This window comes from Ursus americanus, chromosome 8 (genome assembly GCF_024610735.1).
Source record: "Ursus americanus isolate L20-20 chromosome 8, mUrsAme1.1.p, whole genome shotgun sequence".
Classification (NCBI taxonomy): domain Eukaryota; kingdom Metazoa; phylum Chordata; class Mammalia; order Carnivora; family Ursidae; genus Ursus; species Ursus americanus.
In genome coordinates this window covers 54,918,238-54,943,663 of record NC_142134.1, presented here as the reverse complement: position 1 = coordinate 54,943,663, position 25,426 = coordinate 54,918,238, and the positions used below count along the sequence as shown (strand labels likewise).

At 36.2% G+C, this 25,426-nt stretch overlaps 1 protein-coding gene across 25 annotated transcripts in view; it reads right to left on the bottom strand.

Annotated features, from left to right (window-relative positions):
• The window catches only part of ARAP2 (ArfGAP with RhoGAP domain, ankyrin repeat and PH domain 2), a 562,492-nt gene that overhangs the window by 121,997 nt on the left and 415,069 nt on the right, over positions 1-25,426 (bottom strand). For all 25 annotated transcript variants that reach the window (XM_087864225.1, XM_087864226.1, XM_087864224.1 and 22 more), the window contains 3 exons: positions 17,306-17,375; positions 11,133-11,253; positions 3,083-3,261 (listed from right to left, as the gene is read on the bottom strand). In XM_087864225.1, coding sequence (XP_087720351.1) covers positions 3,083-3,261; positions 11,133-11,253; positions 17,306-17,375 — 370 coding nt within the window. The remainder of the gene's footprint in view (positions 1-3,082; positions 3,262-11,132; positions 11,254-17,305; positions 17,376-25,426) is intronic.

The window sequence follows — 25,426 nt, the reverse complement described above, 5'->3', positions numbered from 1 at the left end:
TCCACCTCTATCCATTGTCTGTAAATTTGTAAAACTATGTATCAAGAAAGGCAAGAAGAATGAAAATAGTTCATATGTTAGGGTAGTGTAGGTCAATTTTCCTTATTTTTTTTATTCTATTCACACTACAAATTATGTGGGCAATAAATTCACTATTTTAAAATTTTTAAAACTGAAAATAATTTAGCTTTGATTCATAGAACTCAATTAGATCCAATGCAAATTTAGATACAGAAGTTCAAAGCTAACACCTCTTTTTTTATTTTTTATTTTTACTATAGAAGTATAATGGACATGTTATATTAGCTTCAGGTATAACACGTCCTACATTTTTATGATAAGTAAATTTTTTTCCATATTTAAAAAAAAACACAAAATTACTTAATGTGTTGTATATAAAAAACTTTTAGAAGTTGCATTGAATCATTACCTTTTAGTACTTTTCCTAAACACAAGCTTAAAGCCCCTTGCATTCAGGAGAAAGACTCCCCATTTAGCACGTCATCCAAGTTCTTCAATCTGCTCAACCATGTGAAAAAAACCAATGGGCAACTTTTCTCTGGAGAGAAAGGCACACACCATAATGTAAACACAGATAAAACTGGAATGGTAAGTTAGGGCCTAAACATAGAAGGCCTTCTTTAATTTATCCATCCAGTCTTGAGCCAACTAGTTCTTTAAGACTTGACTCAAGATCAAGTCTCTTAAGACCCAGCTCCATATAAAATGATGCAAGTTTTTAAAAATAACACATACACAAGCAACGGTATGTGCTTTTTAAGGGTATATATAAACGCATGGTAATGCATAGAAAAGGACCTGAAATATACATGCACTGAAAATTGATTTGTGTCTCAAAAGATGAGGAGGGGTCCAGCATTAATGCTTTAATCTTTAAGGAGAATGCATTCATTACTTGTGTACGTGGACGTGTTTCTAATCTCCAGACTTCATTAGTTGCCCTTTTTTGCACTTCTCCACAACTCCTGTACTAGCCTAAAAAAGCAATGCACTCACCATCTATCATAAACAATGGTCTTGTCAGACTTGTCCTCCTGGAAGACAGGACTTGAGTACCCAGCAAGCGCACCATTTAGAGTGCCTCACCTGGTATAACGTGTATTACTCAATACACACTTATACTCCGAGCCTCCTAAGCAATTAAGTTATTCAAGGAAAGAAGCTTAGACTACTTCCAAAAGGTCACAGGCCAGAAATTTTCAACATACACATTAAAAAGACAGTTTGGTATAGTTGCTAAGATGCTACACTTAGACTCATAAAGTTCTGGTTTTGTTATGCATGACAATCTACAGTCCTTACACAATCTTCATTTTCCTCGTCTACAGAACATGGAAGACAGTACCTTCCTCCTACATTTGTGGGCAAGATTAGAAGGAAAAGTTTATAAATTAATTAGCATAATACCTGGTAAGCACCAGATGGTAGTCATTCTTATGCTTTTTTATGTTCGATTGCTAATATTAAAGCAATAATTTCATTCAATTTCTTTCTAACCAGAGAGTGTTAATAAAACTTTAAAGAACATCTACTTTGGGAGAATCATGTAAACTCAGACCATCTAGCTAATGGAAGCGATGAAACTAATAATTTGAAGTCCATCGAATCTGTGCAAGTAAAAAATGAATACCTCAATTAATCTGGCAGAGTAACTTCCATACCGATAAATACAAAGTATGCGTTTTTAAATTCCATTCCAATGAGAAAAGTTTTAATCATCTCACTTCACAGACTGAAAATGTTCATATTCAGTCTTACACATTATAAGCTGTACATCACTATTCTTCTTGAGCAATATGCTAAATATCCAAGTTAGTAATACGCCAACAGTGCTCAATGATGCCCTCCAGAGTTAATTGGCTAAGAAATCTTATCCAAAAAATATAATGAATAAGATCACACTGAAGTTCAGAAGCTGTCTTAAAGATCTATAGTTAATATTTTTGAAACTAATGTTTGTTTTGAGTTGACATCTGTATTATTTGATGAAAACAGTACCATTTATATCCCAGCCTATCATAACCTATTGGGTCATTAATGAGTTCCTCTTAGATCAGACAGCCAAAGCACACCATGCAATTCCACAAATTACTAAACATCTAATATATTCTAGGCTAAATGATTAAGAATTCACTCCCAAAAGGGGTATTTTTTTATACATATTAAAAACCAAATATGCTAGGGGCCTGGGTGGCTCAATCAGCTCAGGTCATGATCTCAGGGTCCTGGGATCAAGCCCCACATCCAGCTCCTTGCTCAGTGGGGAATCTGCTTCTCCCTCTCCCTCCGCCCCTCTCCCTGCTTGTGTGTGTGCATGCAGGTACACACGTGCACTTTCTCTCTCCCAAATACATAAAATCTTTAAAAAAAATAAAATAGAAATAAAAATCAGATATGTTAGAGAAAGGGAAGTCTACGCAATCAAAAAAAGTTAACAGAATTTGTTAGAACTTGAATATCAGTCTCCTCAAAACACTGAACTTCTGTTAAGTCTTTCTAATATTAACCTAATTCAGTAAGTCAACAACTCAAGTCTACTTCATTTATATGTGGTGTGTGAGCATGTATGTGCATATAGGAACCACTTGCCTATGGTAAATTAGCTCCTCTGCAAGCAACATATCTACTCTAAAAAAAAAATGCTGGAAACTCAAGAAAACATGTAACCTGTGCCTACTCTTATAATTTTCTATTAGAAAAGAAACAACAGGTGCAGAACTGGGCCTATTTCATCAACAGCTGTAATGGTTAATTGGTTCTTGATATCTCAGAGTGTCATCCCACTACTTCAGCTAAGGACTACCCTTCAAAAATGACTTTCAAAATTTTATTTTCTCAGTCCCTTAAAAAGGTAATGTCTAGCCTCAAATTTGATGTAGATTACTTTCCTGTCACTGGAGAAACTGAGAAAATTCAACAAAACAACTCTTCTTTGTTACATTGGTGCAGTACTCAAGGCAAAACCAAGGCGCTATAAGTAAAAACACTGATAAGTCTAACAAAGCACAGTTGTTAATGTAATCAAGGCACCGCAATTTGCAATAACTGTAACACAGCTCACCTGTTCATTTTTGCAAAGCCACACGCTGTTTCCACTTAACACAGTAAAAATTTTGGCTTTATACCCTCTCAGTTCAAGATATCCACATTTCTCAGGTGCAGCAGCTGCTTGAGACTGCAAGGCAGGGGACTGTGTTTTCAGTGCATTTAATAGTATGCTGATCCAGTCATTTCTCTCCTCTGAAAATGAAGACAGGAGAAAATACATATATCCGTACTCATATAAATTATACAGACACAGAACCATGGGCAAAGGATCTCTTTTCCCTGTAACACATAATTTACAGATTCTTTCCCACAACCACAATCTAAATGCTATTGCAGTCGGAGCCAATGGCCCAATTCTGTAAAAGAAAAGAAATAACACTACCCAGGTGTTCTGTAACCAATACTACTGGCCTCACCTGGGAGCTTATTAGAATGCAAAATCTCAGGCCCCACTCCAGACCTGATCAGAATCTTCAGTTTAAGAAGATCCCCAGGTGATACGAATCCATGTTAATATTTAAGAAGCACTCTTATAGATTATTCATGAGATTGGATTTTCTCTTTTATAGAAGTAATACTGAGACCAGTTAACAGATTTTACCTGGCAATTAAGTTGCTCAAATGCCCAGAAAATTTTACTCCTGTTACTTAGAGCCTACTCTACTTAAGAGTATGCTGACTTGATATTCCCTCATCCATTCCATTCTCACCACAGTAACAATAGCATCTCATTTGGCAAATTAAAATTTGGTTTTCTCCCTCCACAAAAGCTAAGTGACCTTCAACTATGTATAACACACTGCTTTACGGACACAGGAATCTGATGTGGTCCCCAAAGAGCAATCACAGTTGTAAGGCAAGTTAGACATGAACATAGAACAGAACACAGAACACTATACATGTCATACAAATGATATCAAATAAAATATGAGTCATTCAATGGAGGTAAGTCATTTGCTGAAAGTCATACAGCAAGTTAGTATTAAAATTAGGAGAATCAAATGTTTTAACTCAGACAACTGTTCTCAGCACTATGAAAAAAAAAAGTAGTTGTGTTAGGTCTTGGAACGAGGAGCATTTGAAAAGACAAAACTGGAGTTTGGTGAGGGAAAAGAAGAACTTTATGACTCTAAGCAGAGAAGAACATAAGAACAAAGGCAGAAAGAACGAAAGAGACTAACTTATGGATAAGCATATTGATGATTTTGAACTCAAGAGAGAACAGGCAATACCGATGGAGCTTCTGCAGTACCTGTAAGGAATTTTTCCTCCAAACTTTATTACAGAGGACAAAAAAAAAAAAAAAAAAAAAAAAAGTCACGATTCTTAGCAAGGAAATGACATGATTATTATGATGGTACGTAGACCAAACTAGAAGCATGGAAATCAGGAATAAGGCAAAAGACGCTTTAAGTACGATGAAAAGAGAAACAAAAGAATATCTGAAGAGTCAAGACATTAAGGGATGGAAAAAAATAGCTGAAGTTTTAAATATGTTTAACAAGTATTCACAAAAAAATTTAAATTATCAGAATAAAAGGTAGCTTAGTACCATGACTTGACCAAAGAAGGTAGAAGATTCCATTTTATTAACAGAACCACCTCAGGTTTTCCGTGCCCTCGCTTGAGCATCTAGGTGGACTGACAGTCAGCATCACATGAATGAAGGTAACTTATGCAAAAGAAGATCCATGGAAGTAGATAAATGTTTAGTGTGAAAGGAGAAGAAATGGACAAATCCTGAGGTACAACTGTATCTATGAGGCAGGAAAATGGGCTAGCCAAAAACAAATGAAGAAGTGATTATCAAGGCAAAAGGAACAAGACAAAACAAAACAGACTGAATTCCATGTCGGAAAAATTACCAAGAAGGAAGAGGAAGGAAACTTCCAAACTACTAAAAACAGTTTTGTCTTTAATGACCTAGGCCAAAGTATTTATTAAAACTCTTTCAACAAAACTTTGTTGCAGATATTAATTACATAGTCCCCAAGTCATAGTTCCCATGTATCAGGAGGAAATATTTACCCAACTTCCCCAGCATCATTAGAAACTAAAAACAACATGAAAATGTTCAGGTAACTAAGTCAATGTCATTATGCAGCATCTGCGTTTTATACCTACATGAATAGACCCAGACTGCACTAGGATAATTTATATTTTCAGGAACAACAACAAACCTTCCATTGGTTATTACTTGTGATCATTAGTTTCACACAAGATACTCCTGCCAAGTAAACAGCACGGAATGTCTTTTGTTTATATGAATCTACATAAATCATTTAGTTTGAAATGTAGGTCACATTTTATTGAAAAGAAACCCAACTTCGTGTTTTTTAATTTTCTTTCAATTTTTTATTGAAATATAACATACAGTGTTCTCTTAGCTTCAGGTGTACAATATGATTCAACACTTCCACACGTTACTCATTGCTCATCAAGATACGCACACTCTTAATCCCCTTTACCTATCTCACCCATCCCGCTCCCACACCTCCTTTTTGGAAACCACCAGTTAGTTCACTGTATTTACGAGCCTGTTTTTCTCTTTCCTTTCTTTGTTCATTTTGTTTTGTTTCTTAAATTCCACATGAGTAAAATCATGTGGTATTTGTCTTTCTCTGATTTGCTTCACGTTGTAGTCTTAACTTTATAAACTAGGCCAAAGTGTTTGGGGCTTCTACACCGCCTCTGGCATATATCTCAGTTTCTCAGGAAAATAATTTGAAACTGGCAATTGCATTCGTTGGACTTAAACATGATGACTGCATCTCAACAAAGAGTTCTCCTATAGCCTAGAAGTATTATCTAGCTCCTGAGGGCCTCATTAACTAATAGGAAGTAAACAGTCATGAGTAAGTACGAGAATTAATAGTAACATTCAGTTTATTCTTAATTACCCATTCCAGTGGAGATAAACAGTGATACAGATCATTCAAACACAATAAAATAGATTACAAGCATCATTGGTATTTGGCTATGCAACGTGTGTGTCCTTAAACACGGGGAATATGCTTTGATGTCACAATATTCCAAATCAAATAGTTATTTTCCCTTGGGCTAAGTGTCTTGGGCAAAGCTAGATACTATGCTAGCTTCTGCCTGCTCTTCACACCAAGGTGCTTTTATTCTTTCCAATAACAAATATTTACTGTCTATCTTGATCTTAGCACTGTGCTAAGCACTATTCCTTAGAGAATATGCCCTGACCTAGATATGGCTTTGCTCAAAGTAGAGCATTCTGGGTTGGAAAAAGGGGGGGGGGAGGAAATCACCACTTTCTTATAATTATGAGAAATCACCACTTTCTTATAATTATGCCAGAATATAAATAAAAGATAATAGCAATTCCCTCAAACTAGTTCTTGAGGTTTTCAGGAATGAATGCCAACTACAAGAATCAAAAAAGTAAAAAAACCAAAACCAACAAGAGAGACAATACTCTCTGACCACTGGATTCAGCAGTAGGCCTATTCAGTAGTAACATATAGGACTGATTATCCTAGGGATTACTACGTAAGGGCTGTGTAAAAGATTAGTAACAGAATCTAACAAAGTTTAGATGGACCTTCACTTTTGATATGCTAATATAACTGAACTAAAGATTCTTCAACGTGACCCACGATCATATTCCAGAGAAGGAAGTATCTGCACGCCGTGACTGTTCATGAAATCAATAGCCATTCATTCATACAAATATTTACTGAGTGCCTACTGGGTTCCCAGACCTATTCTGAATACTAGGAATGGAAGCGTGAACAAGACACACCACAGCCTTAATCTCCTGGAGTTTGCCCTCTTGTGAAAGGAGGAAGGCAATAAAACATAGATATATAATCTATTACACAGCGACAAGTACAATGGGGCAAAATAAAGCAAGGAATGAGGGGCCCTAGAAGTGCTACTTTATACTTGGTAGTACAAAAAAAGCCTCAGAAAGAAGGCAATGGTTAAGCAAAAGCCTAAAGGAAATAGAAGTGATAAAGAAAGTCAGGAGGATGGCTGCAGGAAGAGCATTCTCCGATAAAGAAAGCAAATGTCAATGCCCTGGGGTTGACATAGGGGTTTGACACGGTCAAGGAACAAGAGAACAGCTGAACTGTAGTGAGCAAGGGAGAGCATGGGAGGAGACAAGGTCAAAAAGACCAGAGCCAGATCACGTAGGGGCTCCTGGACATAGTGTTTTACTCTCAGGGAGTTGGAGAGACAACACAGCATCTGAAGGGGACTGACATGATCGGACTTCTTTGATACAGGATCACTGACAGCTGTATAGAAAACAGGACTGTAAGTCCATCAAAGGCGGTTATTACAATAACCCAGATAGAGGTGGTGGCTTGCATTGGAGTAGTAACGACAGAGGTGTTGAGAATCAATCAGAATCCAGACATACTTCCAAAGTCAAAAATGATCAGATGTGCTGATGGGCTGGATGTGCAAAATGAGAGGAAAAAGATTCAAGAATGACTCCACAGTTTGTGACTCACTACGATAGTGGACCAACATATACAATGGAGAACATTTAATTCCCCTGGCTCTCCCTCCCGCTAGTAAATGTTCCATGACTTCTTTCTAAAACAAACTGACTATTTCAGAGTACCTGGGTGGCTCAGTCTGTTAAGTGTCCAACTCTTGATTTTGGCTCAGGTCTCAGGGTCATGAGATTAAGCCCTGTGTCAGGCTCCATGCTCAGTGCAGAGTCTGCTTAAGATTCTCTCTCTCTCCCTCTGCCCCTCCCCACCATGCTCTCTCTCTCCTTCAAAACAAAACAAAACACTACAACACTGAGTTGTAGTGTCGTAGAACACAGATATTCAAGACAGGCAGTCTGCTTGCCTAAAATAACTAAGGGGAATTTATGTTTCTTACCCAAGTGTTCTTTAAAACAAACAAAGCTATGCAGTACCATAGTTGCCACTGGAGGGCCGTAAGATGCGGTATGGGAACAGAGCTGAGCGGAAAAACACCTGCCTGCCTCCCAGGGATCTAGAACGAGCGGAGATGGACAAGAACACGAGACTGCCGCTGAAAGCCAGCACTGAAAATGGCCCAGAACACAAATGACCACGCAGAATTCTTAACCCTTTTCTCACTATAAGAAGTGCCAACTCAAAACATCACCTGCTTTTTGAAGTCACGCATCTGCGAGTGTGACCACCGCTGCCAGGGGAACACAGACTGGAGAGATCGTTAGCTGTTGTGACCCTCTGACCAAGCCCAATGGTTCTGCTTCAGGACAAAGGAATCCCACTAAATTTTTTATTTGAGAAACAGGATTTTTAAAATGCTATTATTTCAATATAATTCACTTTCAACTAAGAGCATAACAACACTTCACTAGGAAACCTGGGGGGAATTGAAGCCTTTGAAAATTTGCAGGGAAAAAGATGCCAAATTGTAATCTTGTCTTAGCAATGCCGGTGGGGAACACAGCAATTTGGAAACCAGTGACGCTGCCTTCAGAGGAGACAAAGGATAAGTCATTCAGAACCTTCTCACCAAAAATGGAGAATTCACTTCTGCTAGGATGTCAAACCATTTCCCCTTCATATTCTAAACTTTTGTCTTGCTTCTTGATTAGATTGAAGTAGGGTTTCATTTGGCTTAAAAGTTAAGTCAAATATTTCATAAGCCACTATGGTTGATTTCTCAGTTCCCCCAAAGTAAGAAATAATCAACTATCTATATACATGGAAGGAGGAAAAAAACAATAAAACATACTTAGTATCTTGTGGAAGGTTCCATAATAAATATACAGATACATGTATACTATTTATACACACACACACTCTCTCTCTCTCTCTACAAATACCTATCTTTAAAAATGCTAGTTATGACACTAAAATGACTTTTTAAAAAAGATTTTATTTATTTATTCATGAGAGAGAGAGAGCGGGAGGGAGGCAAAGGGAGAAGCAGGCTCCCCGTGGAGCAGGGAGCCCAATGCGGGGCTCAATCCCAGGGTCCTGGGATCACGGCCTGAGCCGAAGGCAGACACTTAATCGACTGAGGCACCCTAAAAATGATTTTCAATGAATCTACCTTAACTCAATAATTCCATGTGCACAGTCTGTTTTTACTGAAGCAGTATTTTCATGTTTTAAAACTTAAAGACCCAAGACCTATTTAACAAATAATTACTTACACCTAAGTTTAAATGAAATTCTTGTTTCTATCATAATTATGTGATATATGAACCATGAACTACATATGAACTATGTATCACAGCATGTAACTTTTAAACATGTGAGTTGATATATTCTACTTAAATGTGTCTGTTTAACTTTTAACTACAGTAAGTAAATATGGCTAAGCAGATTTTCTCCAGGTGGAAAGCTTTATTTAGCATGTCTATCTTAAAATGCAAGCTATGTGGCATATGTGAAATTCATTTTGAGAAGCCAAGGGGAAAGTGATAAACACCTCAAAGAAACAGGCAGTCACCTTCTGGGCAGAGGAAACCAAAGCGTAAGGAAAGATAGTCATGATATCCAGTCGGGAGAAGAATATCTTAGGCTTTCCTGGCCACACAGCCTACAACTACTCAATGGGGTCACTGAGGCACAAAAGCAGCCACAGACAATATGTAAATGAATGACAGTGACTATGATGGAACAAGACTTTGTTTACAAAAACAAGCCGTGGCGATGAGACACGGTTTGCCAACCCCGACTCTAGGCTATGTTCTCAACGATTCTTCAAATAGCAACTCAAGTAAGGAACACTTTTTCCACTACATATGTGCAATATATACACAGGTATGTCTCACTATATAATATTGCTAGAGGCGATGCACTTTGATATTTCTTATTCTATTTCATGTCTGGTTGTTCTGTTTTGGGGAGATTTGTTTTAGTACCATCAGAACCCACTAAGGTGATTTCACAAATGGAGAGTGATTCACAATCTGAAAAAAAAGCTGCCCCAGTGTGAACCGTATCGGGAACTTATGCATTTACTGATTATGCCAAGGAATAATGAAAGCTTTCTAGGAAGGACTCATTGAGTGTTTTCTATGTGCCTTGCACTGGTATATGTTCTAGGAATCTAGCAGTTTAAAAAAGACAAATATTGCCCCATAATATCTAATATTATTGTAGTTTATAAAAGCGTAAAATGGGTTCTGTGTAAAATGGGATTTTTTTTCTTTTTATAAAATGGGATAATTGTAACACCTATATCCCTCACAAGACTACTGTGAATAATGAAGCACAGTAGATCACTGCATGTATCAAGAATTTAGTAAGTTCTCTAAATCACCATTATTCAAATAATTAAGTACCAAGAAGTATTTTCAAAATCGAGTTATAACCTATACTAAAATAAAAGTTAGCTTTAAAATAAGATAAAACTATAATTCTTTAATTAATGAAGATGGCCTTACCTATATTATTTAAAAGTAGTGAGAAATATAGTAATAATGTGTTGATAGTCAAAGTATACAACTGAGAACTCTTCGCTCTCCTGGCTCTCTCTCCCTACCCCCTCCAAAAGTTAGAAAAGATCTAAAGGTTTAGTCTCTATCCATAAACCACATGCCATCTAATTTTCACCATCAAGTGATCTTTAGCAGATGGTGAAGGTAAAAAGAATTGAAAAATTATAAAAGATGCTCCGAAATCTGTACTAGCATGATTACTGGGCCTGAGCACTCACAGTTGAACCGGGCATAAGTAAACTTCCCTAAAACCAACCTTTTAATAGTGAGAAAAACTGGTTTTGCATATTGAATAATTATTTTGCATTATCAAACAACAGCTAAAAGGTGGACTCCATAGGAGCAGAGATTTTTGTCTGACTTTTTTTGCACTGCTGTATCTCCAGAATTTAGAAGAATTCTTGGCACTTAGTAGATTCTAAGTATTTGCTGCATGCAAGAATAGTGAACAAAGAACTTGACAACTTGTTTACGGCATTCAAAATAATATATAAATGTCAATTACTTAAAAGTAACATATTTTAAGATTGGTTGACATTTGTAGCTTCACTAGCTTATCAATCTTCTGATTGGTCAGAAATTAATGTCTATGAGTGCTTTTACAGAGATAAAGAAATAATCTTACCTTCTTTTTCTACTCTAAAAACAAAAGTTCTTTGTGTTGTAACAACTTCAAATTTGTTGTCTCCCTGAACCCGTACCGTAGATATAGCAGAAAGGGGAATTATTCCTTTTGAATACTTTTCCTGTATGGGTTAGAGAAAAAGATACACAAACAAGACAGATTTAAAATGAAATTCTTATGACCTTATCAGAAAAAGAATGGTACAATATTTGCAAATATTTACAAGCATATTGTGCTTCTCTTTCATAATTTTAATCTAAATTTTTAAAATAACATACAAATAGTATATATCCCCAGACACACTTAACACCCCAGAAAGGAAAATATTAAATGCCCCTTTCACGTGAGATGTCTTTTCAATTTTCTCCTCTTCTGGAATTTAAAATTAAAAGGCAAAAAATCAAGTACAAACAATTGTACTAGACCAGCAATACACAGTTCCCAAAACCAACAGTATGTTTTTTAAAACAATCTGATCAAAATGATTTTATGGTGTTTGCAGGCATCTGCTGGCCATAATGGGTACTGTAACTAAAACTACTTCAAAACTATTGCTACAACATACTGTGAACAAGAATATATCTCAAATCCAGACTGTTGCATTATATCAATTAAACATAATACCCAATGATTCTGATAATTATCTAATAATTACCTGCTTCACTTTACCTTTAATTCCCCAACAAAAAATGAATGAAAAAGACAAAAGAATAAAAAAAGATGGATTTGGCTGTTAGCAATTGGCATATACCTAACACAATTTTGGCTGTTTGCAACTGGCATATGTATTTTAACCGTTTTGCTCAAGAAGATCATTCTGAAGACTCTTGGTAGCTTTTACAGTCTTCGTTTTTCTGGATCCACCAAAAGCATTTGGCATAAGGACCCCCTGACAATTGCAGCTACTTACTAAGGGTGAAATAGTTACTGGGCCTTGTGTTCGAAAGAAAATTCAAATAGTATTTATACATTCAAGGAGCCTCAAAATGAGAAACCAGCTAATGTAATGAGAGAAAACTTGAAAACGGAGTCTGAACCATGGAACGTATGAGTACAAAGATGGGAACTCCCAAATTCTGCTTAAAAGAGGCCAGATGTTTTTACAGACATAAAGACATTAGAGCCTGACCTGAAAAAAGCTTAAGTTTAACCACACAGATAACTGGTTGGGAGGCCATCCTGGCTGGAAAGCTTTAATAATAAAGGTATTAAGTAGAGAAATAAGAGCAGCCAGAGCATAGAGTCAAAAGAGGTGAAACTGGAAACATACATCAAGGACACATTATGAAAGGTCTTAAATATCAGAAGAGTCTGGGCACATCTTTATGGGGTTTCTTCTACTATTTCCTTCCACAGAATGATTCATGGAACCCTCATTTTTTAGAAGATCCCAAGTATCTGAAGCAATTGGTTAGGGAAAAAAAATGTATTAAACCATTCCATGCAGAGAACAGGTGCCAAGGTCTTATTCCTCCTAGTGGTAAACTCCTGCCATGCATATTAGATAGATAGGTGAGGGACAGTCCCTGTCAGGAGCATGGTGTTCTTCTACTGGGAGGTTATCCTCTTCCTGTTGAGAAGATATACTATGCTATCATGGCATTCCCTCTTAGTTCTTTGACAGTTTCTTCTCTTCCAATGCCTCTGCTCCAATCTCCTATCCCTGACTACACATATGCAACAAAATCCTATGCATTCTTCAACGCCATTTTAACTACCAATGCCACAAAGGCTTATCCACATCCCCTCACACAGCCAAAATTGATTATGGTATTTGAACTGTAACTGAAGAAGATGAGTGAGTAACCTCACAGGAAAAGGATGTCAAGAAGTAATTTCAAGGTAACTTTTCTTCTCCTTGTTTTCCACTTTTTTTGTTTTATCTTCTCTAAGAAAATCCATTCCTACTATTTCAACTGCCAACTTCATGAGGAAAATTCTAAAATCTGTCCCTTCCTTCCTTATCCATTTTGGTCAACTCCAGCCTCATATTTCAAGTCATCAATGGTGCACGTAGCTGTCCCACAAGTACCTCAAACTTCAAATTATCTCCTGCAAACATACCCTCCCCCCTTTATATCCGTTCATTAAAATATTACTCTTCTAGTCTGTCTTAAGTAGTCTTTCATTTGTGCAGATCGTTTACACCCACATAACTTGGGACTCTCCTTACAGTGACTGTGTCAACTTCCTCCCTGGCACTTTCTGACTCTCTCCAGTCACATGAGTCTTCTTTGAGGTTCCATGAACATACCATGTTTCTCCCCAACCTAGTGCCTTTGCTTACTCTGTTCTTCAAGAAATGGTGTCCACATCCAGCTTCACATGGTTCCTGCCTCTCCATTCTTCACATTTCAGCATAAGTATATGCTTCAGAAGAAAGGTTTTCTCACCAGCCTCTTCTCATAGGCCCCCCATCCTCATCTAGGCAGATGACCCTAATTTAAGCTAATAGCAACCTGTATTTTTTCCTTTATAGCAATTACCAACTGTAACGTAAATGGTGATTTTTATGTTTACTGTGTGATCATTTAAGACAGTCTCCCCAAATAGACAATGGGTCAGACATCTATTTTCCTCAGACCTTTCACATAAATGGCATTGCAAAAGTGTCTGCTCACCGAATGAATTCTATGTCCAATCAATCACAAATCAAGCTCTGACAGCTCACTTTTGATATTTTTTCTAAATTCATTTTTTAATACCTCCACTGGCCTACACAGCCTACACCCAGATAATTAATGCCCGATTTACTGCACACTCCCCTGACTTGCCTCACTACTTTCAGCTTCTGATCCTTCTAACCTTTCTTGCATATGATTGTTCAAATGTCACAGTTGGAAAAAATAAAGAAAAGACTTTTAGAGGGGGATAAAAAAATGGATCTTGAAGTTTGCACAGAACTTTGATAGATGGCAATGGCTCAGAAGGTTCAGATGGAAGAGCAAAAACATGGAGATGAAAATACAGGAAAAAGGTATGGTCATATTCCCCACAGTGTGTACCCAGACACTGCTGCAAAAGGTCATGCAAAGAAATACATGACTGACTGGCTTAAAGGAAACCCAATAAAGGCAGTAGGGTATGATGGCTACGCCAGGCACTACTAGACTGCTAAGTGCTTCAGGAATGAGAAAAGTGGGGAAAATGTTTCCCTAGTGTCAGGCAACCTCACATGTGGGAAAGAGCATATACCCCTGGGGACAGTGCAAGGGCCTCTCTGGCTGTAAGTCTACAGTGGCTGAGATCAGACTGAAAAATCTAGAATGTCCACAAACATTTATACTTCAGCTCTCAGATGATCCATTCTCAAATCTTAATTTGCTTAAGAATTAAAAGAGCATATAAAAATAGATCACTAGTGAGATAATTAACCATTTGTTGAATAAAAATGTTACCGTTAATATATTTTTCAGTATAGAAAAATCAAGCAGCATTGTAGGAAAAGAAATCGGAATTTTAAAAAGGAGATTTTCCCTCCTCTAGATCTGCTTAAAGAGATTAAAAAACAATTCCTTACAAAAAAGTAACCCACTCACATGCTTATAATAATAATATCCTATTTAACGGGTAAATACTCCATAAGAGTAATAGAAAAATAAATTCCGCAGGAGTGACCAAAATGTACTTAACAAGCTAACTATCATGTCACTTTAACCTCAGGAAGTTATAGTTTTTCTAATGGCTCATTTGTAATCTATTACGAGATTCCAAGAAATCTCGTAATTTTTAACACTGTAGAGTTGACATTATACTTCTCTTCAAACAACACACGATAAAGACAAGATGGGAAAAAAGACAACGGGCTCAGAATGATTGTGTTTTTCAGAGTGTAAAATTTTCCTTAAGGACAGAAATTTTAAAGCATCCCTTGAGCCTGTAACACACAGATATCTAGGTCAAGTTGTCATTTATCTACCACTTTCAGACAATGAAATGACCACAGGGCACTTCTGCCCACAGCTGAGTGAGAATGGGGGTGAGTGAGATTTCTTGGCAGGTGACAAGATATCGAGGCTGGTGGGATGATGCCATTTTCAGTAATACAATGAAAAAAATCTTGCAGAGCCGTGATAGAGCAGCCCTGAGGAAAATGAGAGAAAACTAGGGAAATACAGAGCTCTGCCCAGCCACATGCTCCTCAGATGCACCTTTAAACACTGAAAGGCCCAACGACTCAGTGCACATGACCACTGACACTGCACACTCACCTGAGACTACTGACACCCATGCCTTCCACACACTGGCCCTGAAATGCCCTCTTCCCAGTCCTCCAACCCACCCTTGAGTAAGATCGGTCACAATAGAAACTGTGTCTCCTTTTAGGAAACACCCATTCCAATATTTCTATTTTTGCAAAGATGAAACCAACCATCTGGATAGTAAAGGGACAAAATGCCACAGAAAACAATAATCTGAATTTTTAAAGAACTGTTAAGCTAAAGAATTTGTAACCATTCATTTTAACATGAACTTATCACAATTTCAAACCAAGGCTGCATAATTTTTGGTATCAATACCTAAAAATGTGACAGGCACTCATCTCACTGCGGTTGAGATGAGCTTTTATAGGACAAACAGAATGAGTCCAGTTGGAAACAGATACCAGAAATTCTCTCTCCCAAACGGGGATAATACCACCACCAACAGAGCCTCATGGCACGGAAGTCTTATTCCTGAATAGTATTCCCCCTCATTTCAATCAAACCAGAGAAGGGCACAGCTGCTGAAAAAAAACTAGGGGTCAGATTCCAGCAGATACAGAGACCACATTGTACCCACCGCTGGCATAGAAACTATCTCAACATTCAAATGCAGAAGCAAACTAAAACAGTAGCAAAGGCAGAAAACCAGCTTTTAAAAAATACTCATCCCACCATCTTGCAAACCTCAAAGAGGTGTGTTTAAACTTATTTGATGCTTTATCTGGATCACTGCAAGGTGAAACCAAATAATTAATACTTCTCTAAACTTTCTATTGTTCTTAGCATTGTAGCACGTAAATATATGTTACTTTCTATCTAGAAGCATACATTCTTCTGCTCTGTAGCACTGAAGAATCAATATATGAAAGGGAGTTTCTATTCAAGCCACAAAAGCACAACAGGAAGTGACAGTCTCCAAGTAATGAGAAAATAATGTTAAGAGTATAAGGTATAAATAAGAAAATATGCTTAAATGTTAAATGAATCTGGTAAGAGAGTGTATATAGTTAAGACTATAAGATTACCTGATTTTAATTTAAAAAAAAGGTGTATTTATTAGTTTCAACTTTTCATTAAGGAAATTGTCAAAGAGAAATCGAAAGATTATGACAACAAACACCCATATATCCTCCACCCAGATTTGACAACTGTTAACACCTTCAGTTTTTTTTTTTACCTATGTGTGTATGCAAATATATTTATAAATATAAATATATAGATAAGTAACATCTGAAAAACATTTGCAGATAGGACACCTCAAATATTCCAGCCTACACCTCCTAAGAAGAAAGAGATCCTCATACGTAACGAAGACATGATCAACACAGTATCACGCTGTTAAGTCTCAGTTGCCTAAAGACAAAATTGTGACCACTTTCTCATCACGATGTTCAATGAGCTCTAACTCCAACGAACTTCTCAGCTTCATCCCCTCAAGTATCCTTCACATATTCTATTTTCCAATCAGAAAACTGACTTCCCATCTGGACATCTCATGGTTCTCAATGTTACCATGTCCTAGTCTCTCTAGTCTCTATATGTAAACGTTCCTCTTTTTTCAAGACCTGTGGCAAATGAAATCTCATGCAAGAAGCCTTCTTTGGTTCTTCCATAACCCTTCTAGAGCACAAAGTAACCTCTCCTTGTGTGCCGAACCGTAGTACCCTTTTGTAAACATTCCTGAGTGCTCTCTAGGAGAAAGACAATTTTGTATTCATCCTTACATCACTCACAACAATTCCTGTAGTTTGTAGAAGACACTCCATAAATGTTGGATATATAATTTTTAAAAAACCAAATCTCATGTGTAAAGAAAAGTTAACGTATGAACAGAGTGTTTCACCATGTACAAACTCTCCATGTTGGTAATACAACTCCTGTTCTTAAAAACCAGACTGCTTGCTTAGTTTACTGAAGTATACCTTGGATATGTAAGAAAATCTTGAGAGAACTATAAAATGTACTTACCTTCTCGTTATTGTAGTAAGAAATGCTAAGGCCATCAAATTTCACCCATCTCTTCTGAAACATGCGTTTTCTGTAAAACATATGAAACTGTTATTTTACATTCAAGCATCATGAACTTGGATTTTAAATACATTTGTAATGTACTGTGTTGAGTACATTCCTATTCGTTGTTAAACAGTGTAAAAAACATTAAGCAATGACAATGTACGTTTTGGCAATGGCATGTAGCAAAAAAAAAAAAACACAAAATGACATTTTCTAATCAGTTAACATAAGTATTTAGAACAATGATACTGTTGGTACTGGCACAAAAATAGACACATAGATCAATGGAATGGAATAGAGAACCCAGAACTAAACCCATATTTATGTGGTCAATTTGTCTACCACAAAGAAGGCAAGAATAGCCAATGGGAAAAAGACAGTCTCTTCAACAACTGGTGTTAGGAAAACTGGACAGCTACCTGCAAAAGAAAGAAACTGGACCATTTTCTAACACCATCCACAAAAATAAACTCAAAAATGGATTAAATACCTAAATATGAGATCTGAAACCATAAAAATTCTAGAAGAGAATGCAGGCAGTAATTTCTCTAACATCAACTGTAGCAGCGGTTTTCTAGATATGTCTCCAAGGGCAAGAGAAAAAATAGCAAAAATAAACTATTGGGACTATATCAAAATAAAAAACTTTTGCACAGCAAAGGAAACCAACAAAACAAAAAGGCAATCTACTGAATGGAAGAAGATATTTGCAAATGATATATCTGATAAGGGCTTAATATTCAAAATATATAAACAACTTACACAACTCAACACCAAAAAAACAAGCAATTCAATTAAAAAATGGATAAGGGACTTTAACAGACATTTTTGCAAACAACACATACAGATGGCCAACAGACACAAGAAAAGATGCTCAACATCACTAATCATCAGGGAAATGCAAATCAAAACTGTAAAGAGATATCACATTACACCTGTCAGAATGGCTAGAATCAAAACAACAAGAAATAACAAGCGTTAAGGAAGATATGGAGACAAAGGAACCCTCATGCACCAATTCCTCATTGGTGGAAATGTAAATTGGTACAGTCTCTGTGCAAAACAGTATGCAGGCTCCTCAAAAAATTAAAAATAGAAACACCTTATGATCCAATAATTCCACTATAATTTACTAAAAAAAAAAAAAAACAGAAAAAATAAACAGGATTTTGAAAAGATATGTGCATGTCATGTTTACTGCAGCTTTATTTACAACAGCCAAGATATGGAAGCAACCCAAAAGTCCATCCATAGATGAATGGATAAAAATGCGGTGTGTCTGTGCATGTTCATATAACACACACACACACAACAGAATATCATGTAGCCATAAAAAAGGATGAGATCTTGCCATTTGTGACAACACAGATGGACCTAGAAAATATCACGCTAAGTGAAATAAGTCAGGATGAGAAAGACAAATATCTTATGATTTCACTCACATGGAATCTAAGAAACAAAACAAATGAATAAACACAAAGCAGAATCAAACCTATAAATACAGAGGATTGATGGTTGTCAGAGTGGAGAGGGTTGGGAGCATGGGTAAAATGGGTAAAGGGAAATGGGAGATACAAGTTTCCAGTTATGGAAAGAATAGGTTGTGGAAATAAAATACACAGCCCAGGGAATATAGCCAATGATACTGTAATAGCGTTGCTTGGTGACACATGGTAGCTACACTCCAAAACTAATGTAACATTGTATGTCAACTATATTCAAATAAAAAAATTAAATAAATAGAACAATGATATTAACAGTATTAATATCCATATTTATAAGGGTTAGTGCAAAACAAAGTGTGGTGAGAAATACTACCACTGCACCCATCCCTCTAACAGAAATAATCCCTTAATAAAGATAACACAGGGGCCCCAACTGGCTCAGTTGGTAGAGCATGCAACTTTTGATCTCAGGGTCATGAGTTCAAGCCCCAGACTGGGAACAGAGTTTATGTAAAAATAAATAATTTTTTTAAAAACATTTAAAAAATAAAAGCTTTCATTGTTCATTAAGCTTATAGCATTTGTCTTATTTTACCTTAATTTTTGCTTTGGAGCATGAATAACACTTTTCCAAAATAACAAAGCTTTGCCAATTGGATTTATAAAGATAAATTACTTAATCTTGATCAAACGAGCTGAAAAAAGCCCCATATAGAGAATCCTTTACAATCACCCAAAATTCATTGAAACATTCACATTTTTCAAAATGAATCAGATGAAAGGCAAACACAATTTAAGATGATTACTGAAAAGTAATGAGAAACAAAGCAAAACAACATAATCACATTTCCTATTTAGGTTTAAAAGAAAAACTTTTTCTGACTATACAAGGGAAAAGTGAAGAACCAATTCCCACTTCGGCTTGTTTTTGTTTTGTTTCAGAACCCTTCCCTGAAGTCAGACAATCCTATTCTCTAAGTGGCTTTCTCTACTTGACACAATATACTTTTAGCTTCTAACACAAATGATATATGAAAACTAACTTCCTGTTTAAATAAAGTCATTTCTAAGCAAACATGTAAATAACAACCATGTCTAACTTTCCCATGTGTAGTTTGCCAACATGTTTAGGATAAGGGATTAATTTAACGTTCTGTGATTTTCCTAAGACTTAAAAATAGAAAAGAGAACATCTGCAAGTGTGGAGACCTTGTCTTCCCAGCTGTTTTCTGAGCACCAAACACGTATCCCTCAAGGGAAATGCAGCAAGCCTCCCACACAGATCTATTCGGCTTCACATAAGCTTAGAGCCAACCCGATCAAATGGATAAAAGTTTCAAAGTTCATCAGGACAGACATTTCCACATATAAGCATTTGAATTAATTATGAAGTAACAATAAAGACCTTGAAATCATAAGCATTACTACTACTTAGCCTTCTTTCCGTCATCTTTCTGCTTCTTTTTAACTTCTCTTGGTCTGTGTTTTCTTAACACTGAAACATGCAATAGTTAGACATCTAGTTTTTAAAACTCAAGGATTCTTTACATTCCTTGTGTTAAAAACATTAAAGGTAAAGAAGTATTAAACACATAGTAATTATACATGAACAAATTAGTCACTCTGCACTCATTTCACGTTGATCTCTGTCATACTTGAAGGCGGGTAAATACACATCTTCCCACACAAAGTCAGCAATAATTCTGTAATTCAAGATTTTACTTGGGCCCTACCCACCTTACTTTGTGAATGGTGGTAAGCTGGAGCTCAACAGTATATATAATCTTCCATTTCAGAATAAAAACAATCAACATTTGTAGGAGATGGTTACCATTAACCCTCTATTCCCTTTGCTAACGACCCCTTCTCTTTCAGAGTTCTATCTATACTACCTACACAAATATCCCTTCCCTGAAGAGCCAATCCAAAGCAGATGACAAAGTTATTATCTCTCAAAGCACACCTTTTCCTTCTAATACTTAACACAGTCTCTACTTGTGTGCATGTGTGTGTGTGTGTGTGTGTGTGTGTGTGTGTGTGTTTACTTGCTCAATGTCTATCTCAATGTCTATCTCCCATGACCATACCTTATGCTTTACAAGGACAAACTCTGAGAGGGTTTCGTCCTTCACTACACAATCCGCAACTCACAGAGACATCTATGGCACTAAAAAAAGAATTTGTTGAATGAATGAGTGACATTATTAAGTGCAGTCCCTTTAGCAAGATGACAAATAAACCTCAATGACCAGCACTCAAATAATCAGCATCTTAAAAAAAAAAAAAAAAAAAAAAAGGTTGGCGGAAGGCAGGAAAACTTCTGAAAACTCAAAATTAAAAACAAAGTTTCAAAACCTGCCAAAGCACAGAGTGAAAAAAGTTTTAGAAGCTATTTTAATATGTCTTACTTTAGATCATTAATTGCAGCCACTTAGACTCAAAAAGCTTCCTCAGAATTCCATCACCAACTAGATAGATGGTTTGGGGTCTGAGGCATCACCCAGGAGTGTAACATTTGTACCCACAAAAAATGAGAAGGGGAAGAGGCAGGGCAGACAATTTAGGGATCAAAGCTACCACCGTCTGACCACATCTCCTCTTGGGCACTGAAGACAAAGACACACTCTATCCTTGGCTCTCTGAGCAAAGCCTCACCCAAAACCTCAGCCTCTGTGAGACTCAGTTTCAGAAATCTTCTCCCAACCATTTAATTTTCGAAACTACCAGGTAATTATTAGATGTGTTCAGCCATTTTAAGTCAGTATTCTTAAAGATTATTCAATCTCTCTAATAATCTATGGAGGACAAATCCCAGCTGACAGTGAAATGGAAGGAGAGGCCACATAGTGTACCAGCTGAGGAAACAACCATTTCGCAGTTGGAGAGAGCTACTTTGCAATCCTACGATTAACCCTCTCCTTCTGCTGTCACTCCTTTATCCAATCCACAGATTATCAAATCTGTGGGGACCTACACTAAAGACACCATTCTCCAGCCATGTTGCTCCCTATCACTAGACTTTCTTGCCCCCAGGCCTTCTAAGATGCGATTTTCTCTGCTTGGAATGCTCCCTGCCTACTCTGGGCAGGGCCTGCTCCTTATCCTTGAAACCTCAGCTTGAAAGCATTTCCTCCAAGTAGGCGACCTTACTACTATACAGATCCTATAGATCCCCGTGGTCTCTTGCTCCATTTCTTCACTTAATGACACCTAACAGATTTAGTATTTATGTATTTGTTTTGTTTCACCCATCTCCCATGCCAGATATTGAGATGCCTGAGTGGAGAAACCAGTTCTGTTTTATCAATATAAAACCACCGACTGCAACAGTTCCTAGCAATAAAATGTGCTTAATAAATACTTAATGCACAAAGGAACATATTTTTCACTGAAAAATGCTTACTCAAATTTGCATTATTTATATAGAGAGGAGATAAACACTACTAAAACATTTTACCCTTCATTTTTTGCTTTTCAAATATTATACTTTTTTAATATGACAAAATAAAAGCTTTGTAGAATACCTTATTACAGAAAAATTAGAGCCTACCAAAAGCATGCAAAATTCATCATTAATACCCATGTAATTTAAAAATACATTTTATGTTTAAGCACTTTTAAAATACACTTTTTATAAAATATACAGATTTTACATGTTCCTATTTAAAAATACAAATTAATCAATATAAAATGTTTCCAAATGTTTCCAAAACTAAATTTATATAAATATTGTTTAATCTATTTTGCTCATTAAATATGTCAACATTCAATTAACTGTTTTCTGCATGTAAGTTCAATACTGAATTCTAATAACTGGTAATTAAAGATAAGAACTTACATTTACATCCCTTCTCATATTATTATTCTCCTTTCTAGCATGTGGAAACTCGGATTTAATGTTGGTAAAGCCAACAAATTAATTAAAAGTTAAATGAAATAAAAGGGAGAACTTGAGAAGGTATTTCTTAATGTCAATGTATAATTTTAAAATAAATATTGATGAATACTAAAGTTTTAAGAACTATCTTTTCTGTGCAAGGGTTATATATTTCTCGCTCATATTTATAAAAGGCTATTAGATATCAGGCACCTAATTCCACTGGAATTATATAAAATTAATCTACTACCCACAATTAGCAGTTGCAAGAGTACTTTAAACATTTACTCTGATGTAAGTTATGTTTTTCCCTTAAATTTCACATAACAACTTAATTTGCTTACTAAATGCTAAAAATAAAGACATGGTATAAAATACAGTGTCATCCTAGACTGTGTTTCTACTGTCATAGCACACAAATTAGATCTAAAATAATAATGAATTAGTACAAAGAAAAGAGATTTTAAAGCCTCAGTCAATTAAGAATTTATTTGGCACAATAAACCTCATAATAAAAAAGCAAACAGTATGTTGTGCTTTGTTCTAGGCACTGTTGCAAGGTATATGCAAATACTAATTCATTTAACCCTCCCAGCAACCATATGAGGTAATACCATGATTCCCATTTTACAGATGAAGGCACAGAGGCACCGGCAAGCGCATATTTTGTCACACGACTACTAAAGAGCATATCTGGGAGCCAGATCCAGGCAATCTGGTCCCAAAGCCTGTGCTCTTAACCACGATGCAAAACAGACCAGAATATTTTATAAACAAGGCATCCTGGACATACCTTTAGGCAGTGATAACATTTGACCTCTACCCATTTTATACGTGAGTTCAATTTTGCAAAGTGCGTCAGAATTCCTTCAGGAAAAAAGGTAGAGAAGACATGAACCATATTAGCCTAGGTCTTATCCTATTTTGCTTTTAGGATTCTGAAGGGAAACATTTTGTTAAGAAGCTTTTTTAGAATAATTCATAAGGCTTGTGCCACATTATGGAATGAATTTCTAGAAACTCTTCCCCTGAGCTCTGGCAGGGCAGCTGGTGTAAAGTTTCAACTGCTATCATAAATACAGCCTTACCACCTGGTGTCAGTTTTTGTTGTCTCCAAACTGTGTATCTTAAAAATTCTTTTTTTTTGTAACAACACTGTACATACAAACAATTAAATCTGTATTTATGAAGTACTCACACAGAGGTACTCCTGTTTTAATTTCATTCCTAAGTGCTAACAGGGTTTTGGGCTTTTTGTTTTGTTCTCAAAAAGATTTAATATTTTAGCTCAAAAAAAAAAAGCCCCAAATCAAACAAGTATGGTAATCAACGATATTAATATAAGGTAGCAGAGGCTACCAAACTGTCATTAAATATGATACAACCGAAATGAATCTCAAAGGCACTAAGTCAAATTTATGGCTTTTATTAATCACGTAATTTAAATCATCACAACCATACTTCTCAATTATTCTAAACAGTGTCTAATGAAAAGGGTATCAACTTGGTGTTCCAGATTCATCTGCCTTGTTCACATAATCCTGAAGAATTACATGCATATTGTATCTTATTCGCTACTCTAATTCTAACCAGCCTCAATGTTTTAGAACTACCACAATTTCCAAAAGTGTAGATTCTTATCTAATTACTCATTTTTTATTTATCTAGTAATTATTTTACCTACCCTTTTTAAGCATGAGGCTTTTAAATGATGCAGTATTACTTATGAAGTGGTTTATAAGTACAGATGCAAGAAATTATTATAATATTTGTATAACATGCCAGCACTATCGCTTCTTGGCCTTTTGGCTAAGATCAAGTGTAAAATGCCAGCACTTCTCTATTCTAAGATGCATTTCCTCACTTTTAAGCAAATCAAAATGACAGTTTCCAAGATTAGGTGAACCAAAATGAATTAGGGCCAAAAAAAACACAAAACAAAACAAAACCAAAATTCTCTGAATACCTAACTCTTTCAATGAGAAAAAACAAATTTTATTTTAACGTAAAATTCCAGGTTAAAAAAAACTTTCGGAAGTCAATAAAACATTTTAATATGTCACTATCAATTTTTATGAAATATTATAAATATTCACCAAGAGCTTACACGACATGCTATATGAAAAGCTACGTTAAATGAGTCACACGCCTTTATTTTATGCAGTTGTATTCTGTAAACACACACACACAGGAAACCACCTTCCAGTTAAAAGCCTGCATTTACATCTACTCTCAAAGTTTCAAAGGATTAAAAATAAATAAATAAATAACCTAAAAACCAACAATAACCAGAGAAGTAGACAATAAGAACAATATTTAGAAACCAAGAAAGCAGAAGGAAGGATAGGGGCCTGACTTAGGAAGTTTCCAAGAGCTGATTGCTAAGCCTGCAACAAATCAAAATGAGAGGAAAACCAATTTACCCACAAAATCTCCAAAAGTCTCAGGAGATGGAAGATGTCAAGTGACTCTGGAAGTGACTAAGAAGGAGAGAGGGGTGCCAAAAATAAGATTTGCTGAAAGGCAATTTAAGAGATAAACTTGTGCCCCTCATGGCTCCATCCCAGAATCCTCCCCCTGCTTCACAATGCTGGAAACATGCTTCTCTTCTTGCTCAAGAGCATAGCAGTTTCATTCAGTGCAGGAAATCAAACAGGGGAGTCTTTGGACTGGGACACTCAGACATGACTGACAGGAAGGGGCAGTATTCAAAGCAGAAGAATCAAAAGTCTGTGTCATAAATACTTATACTCA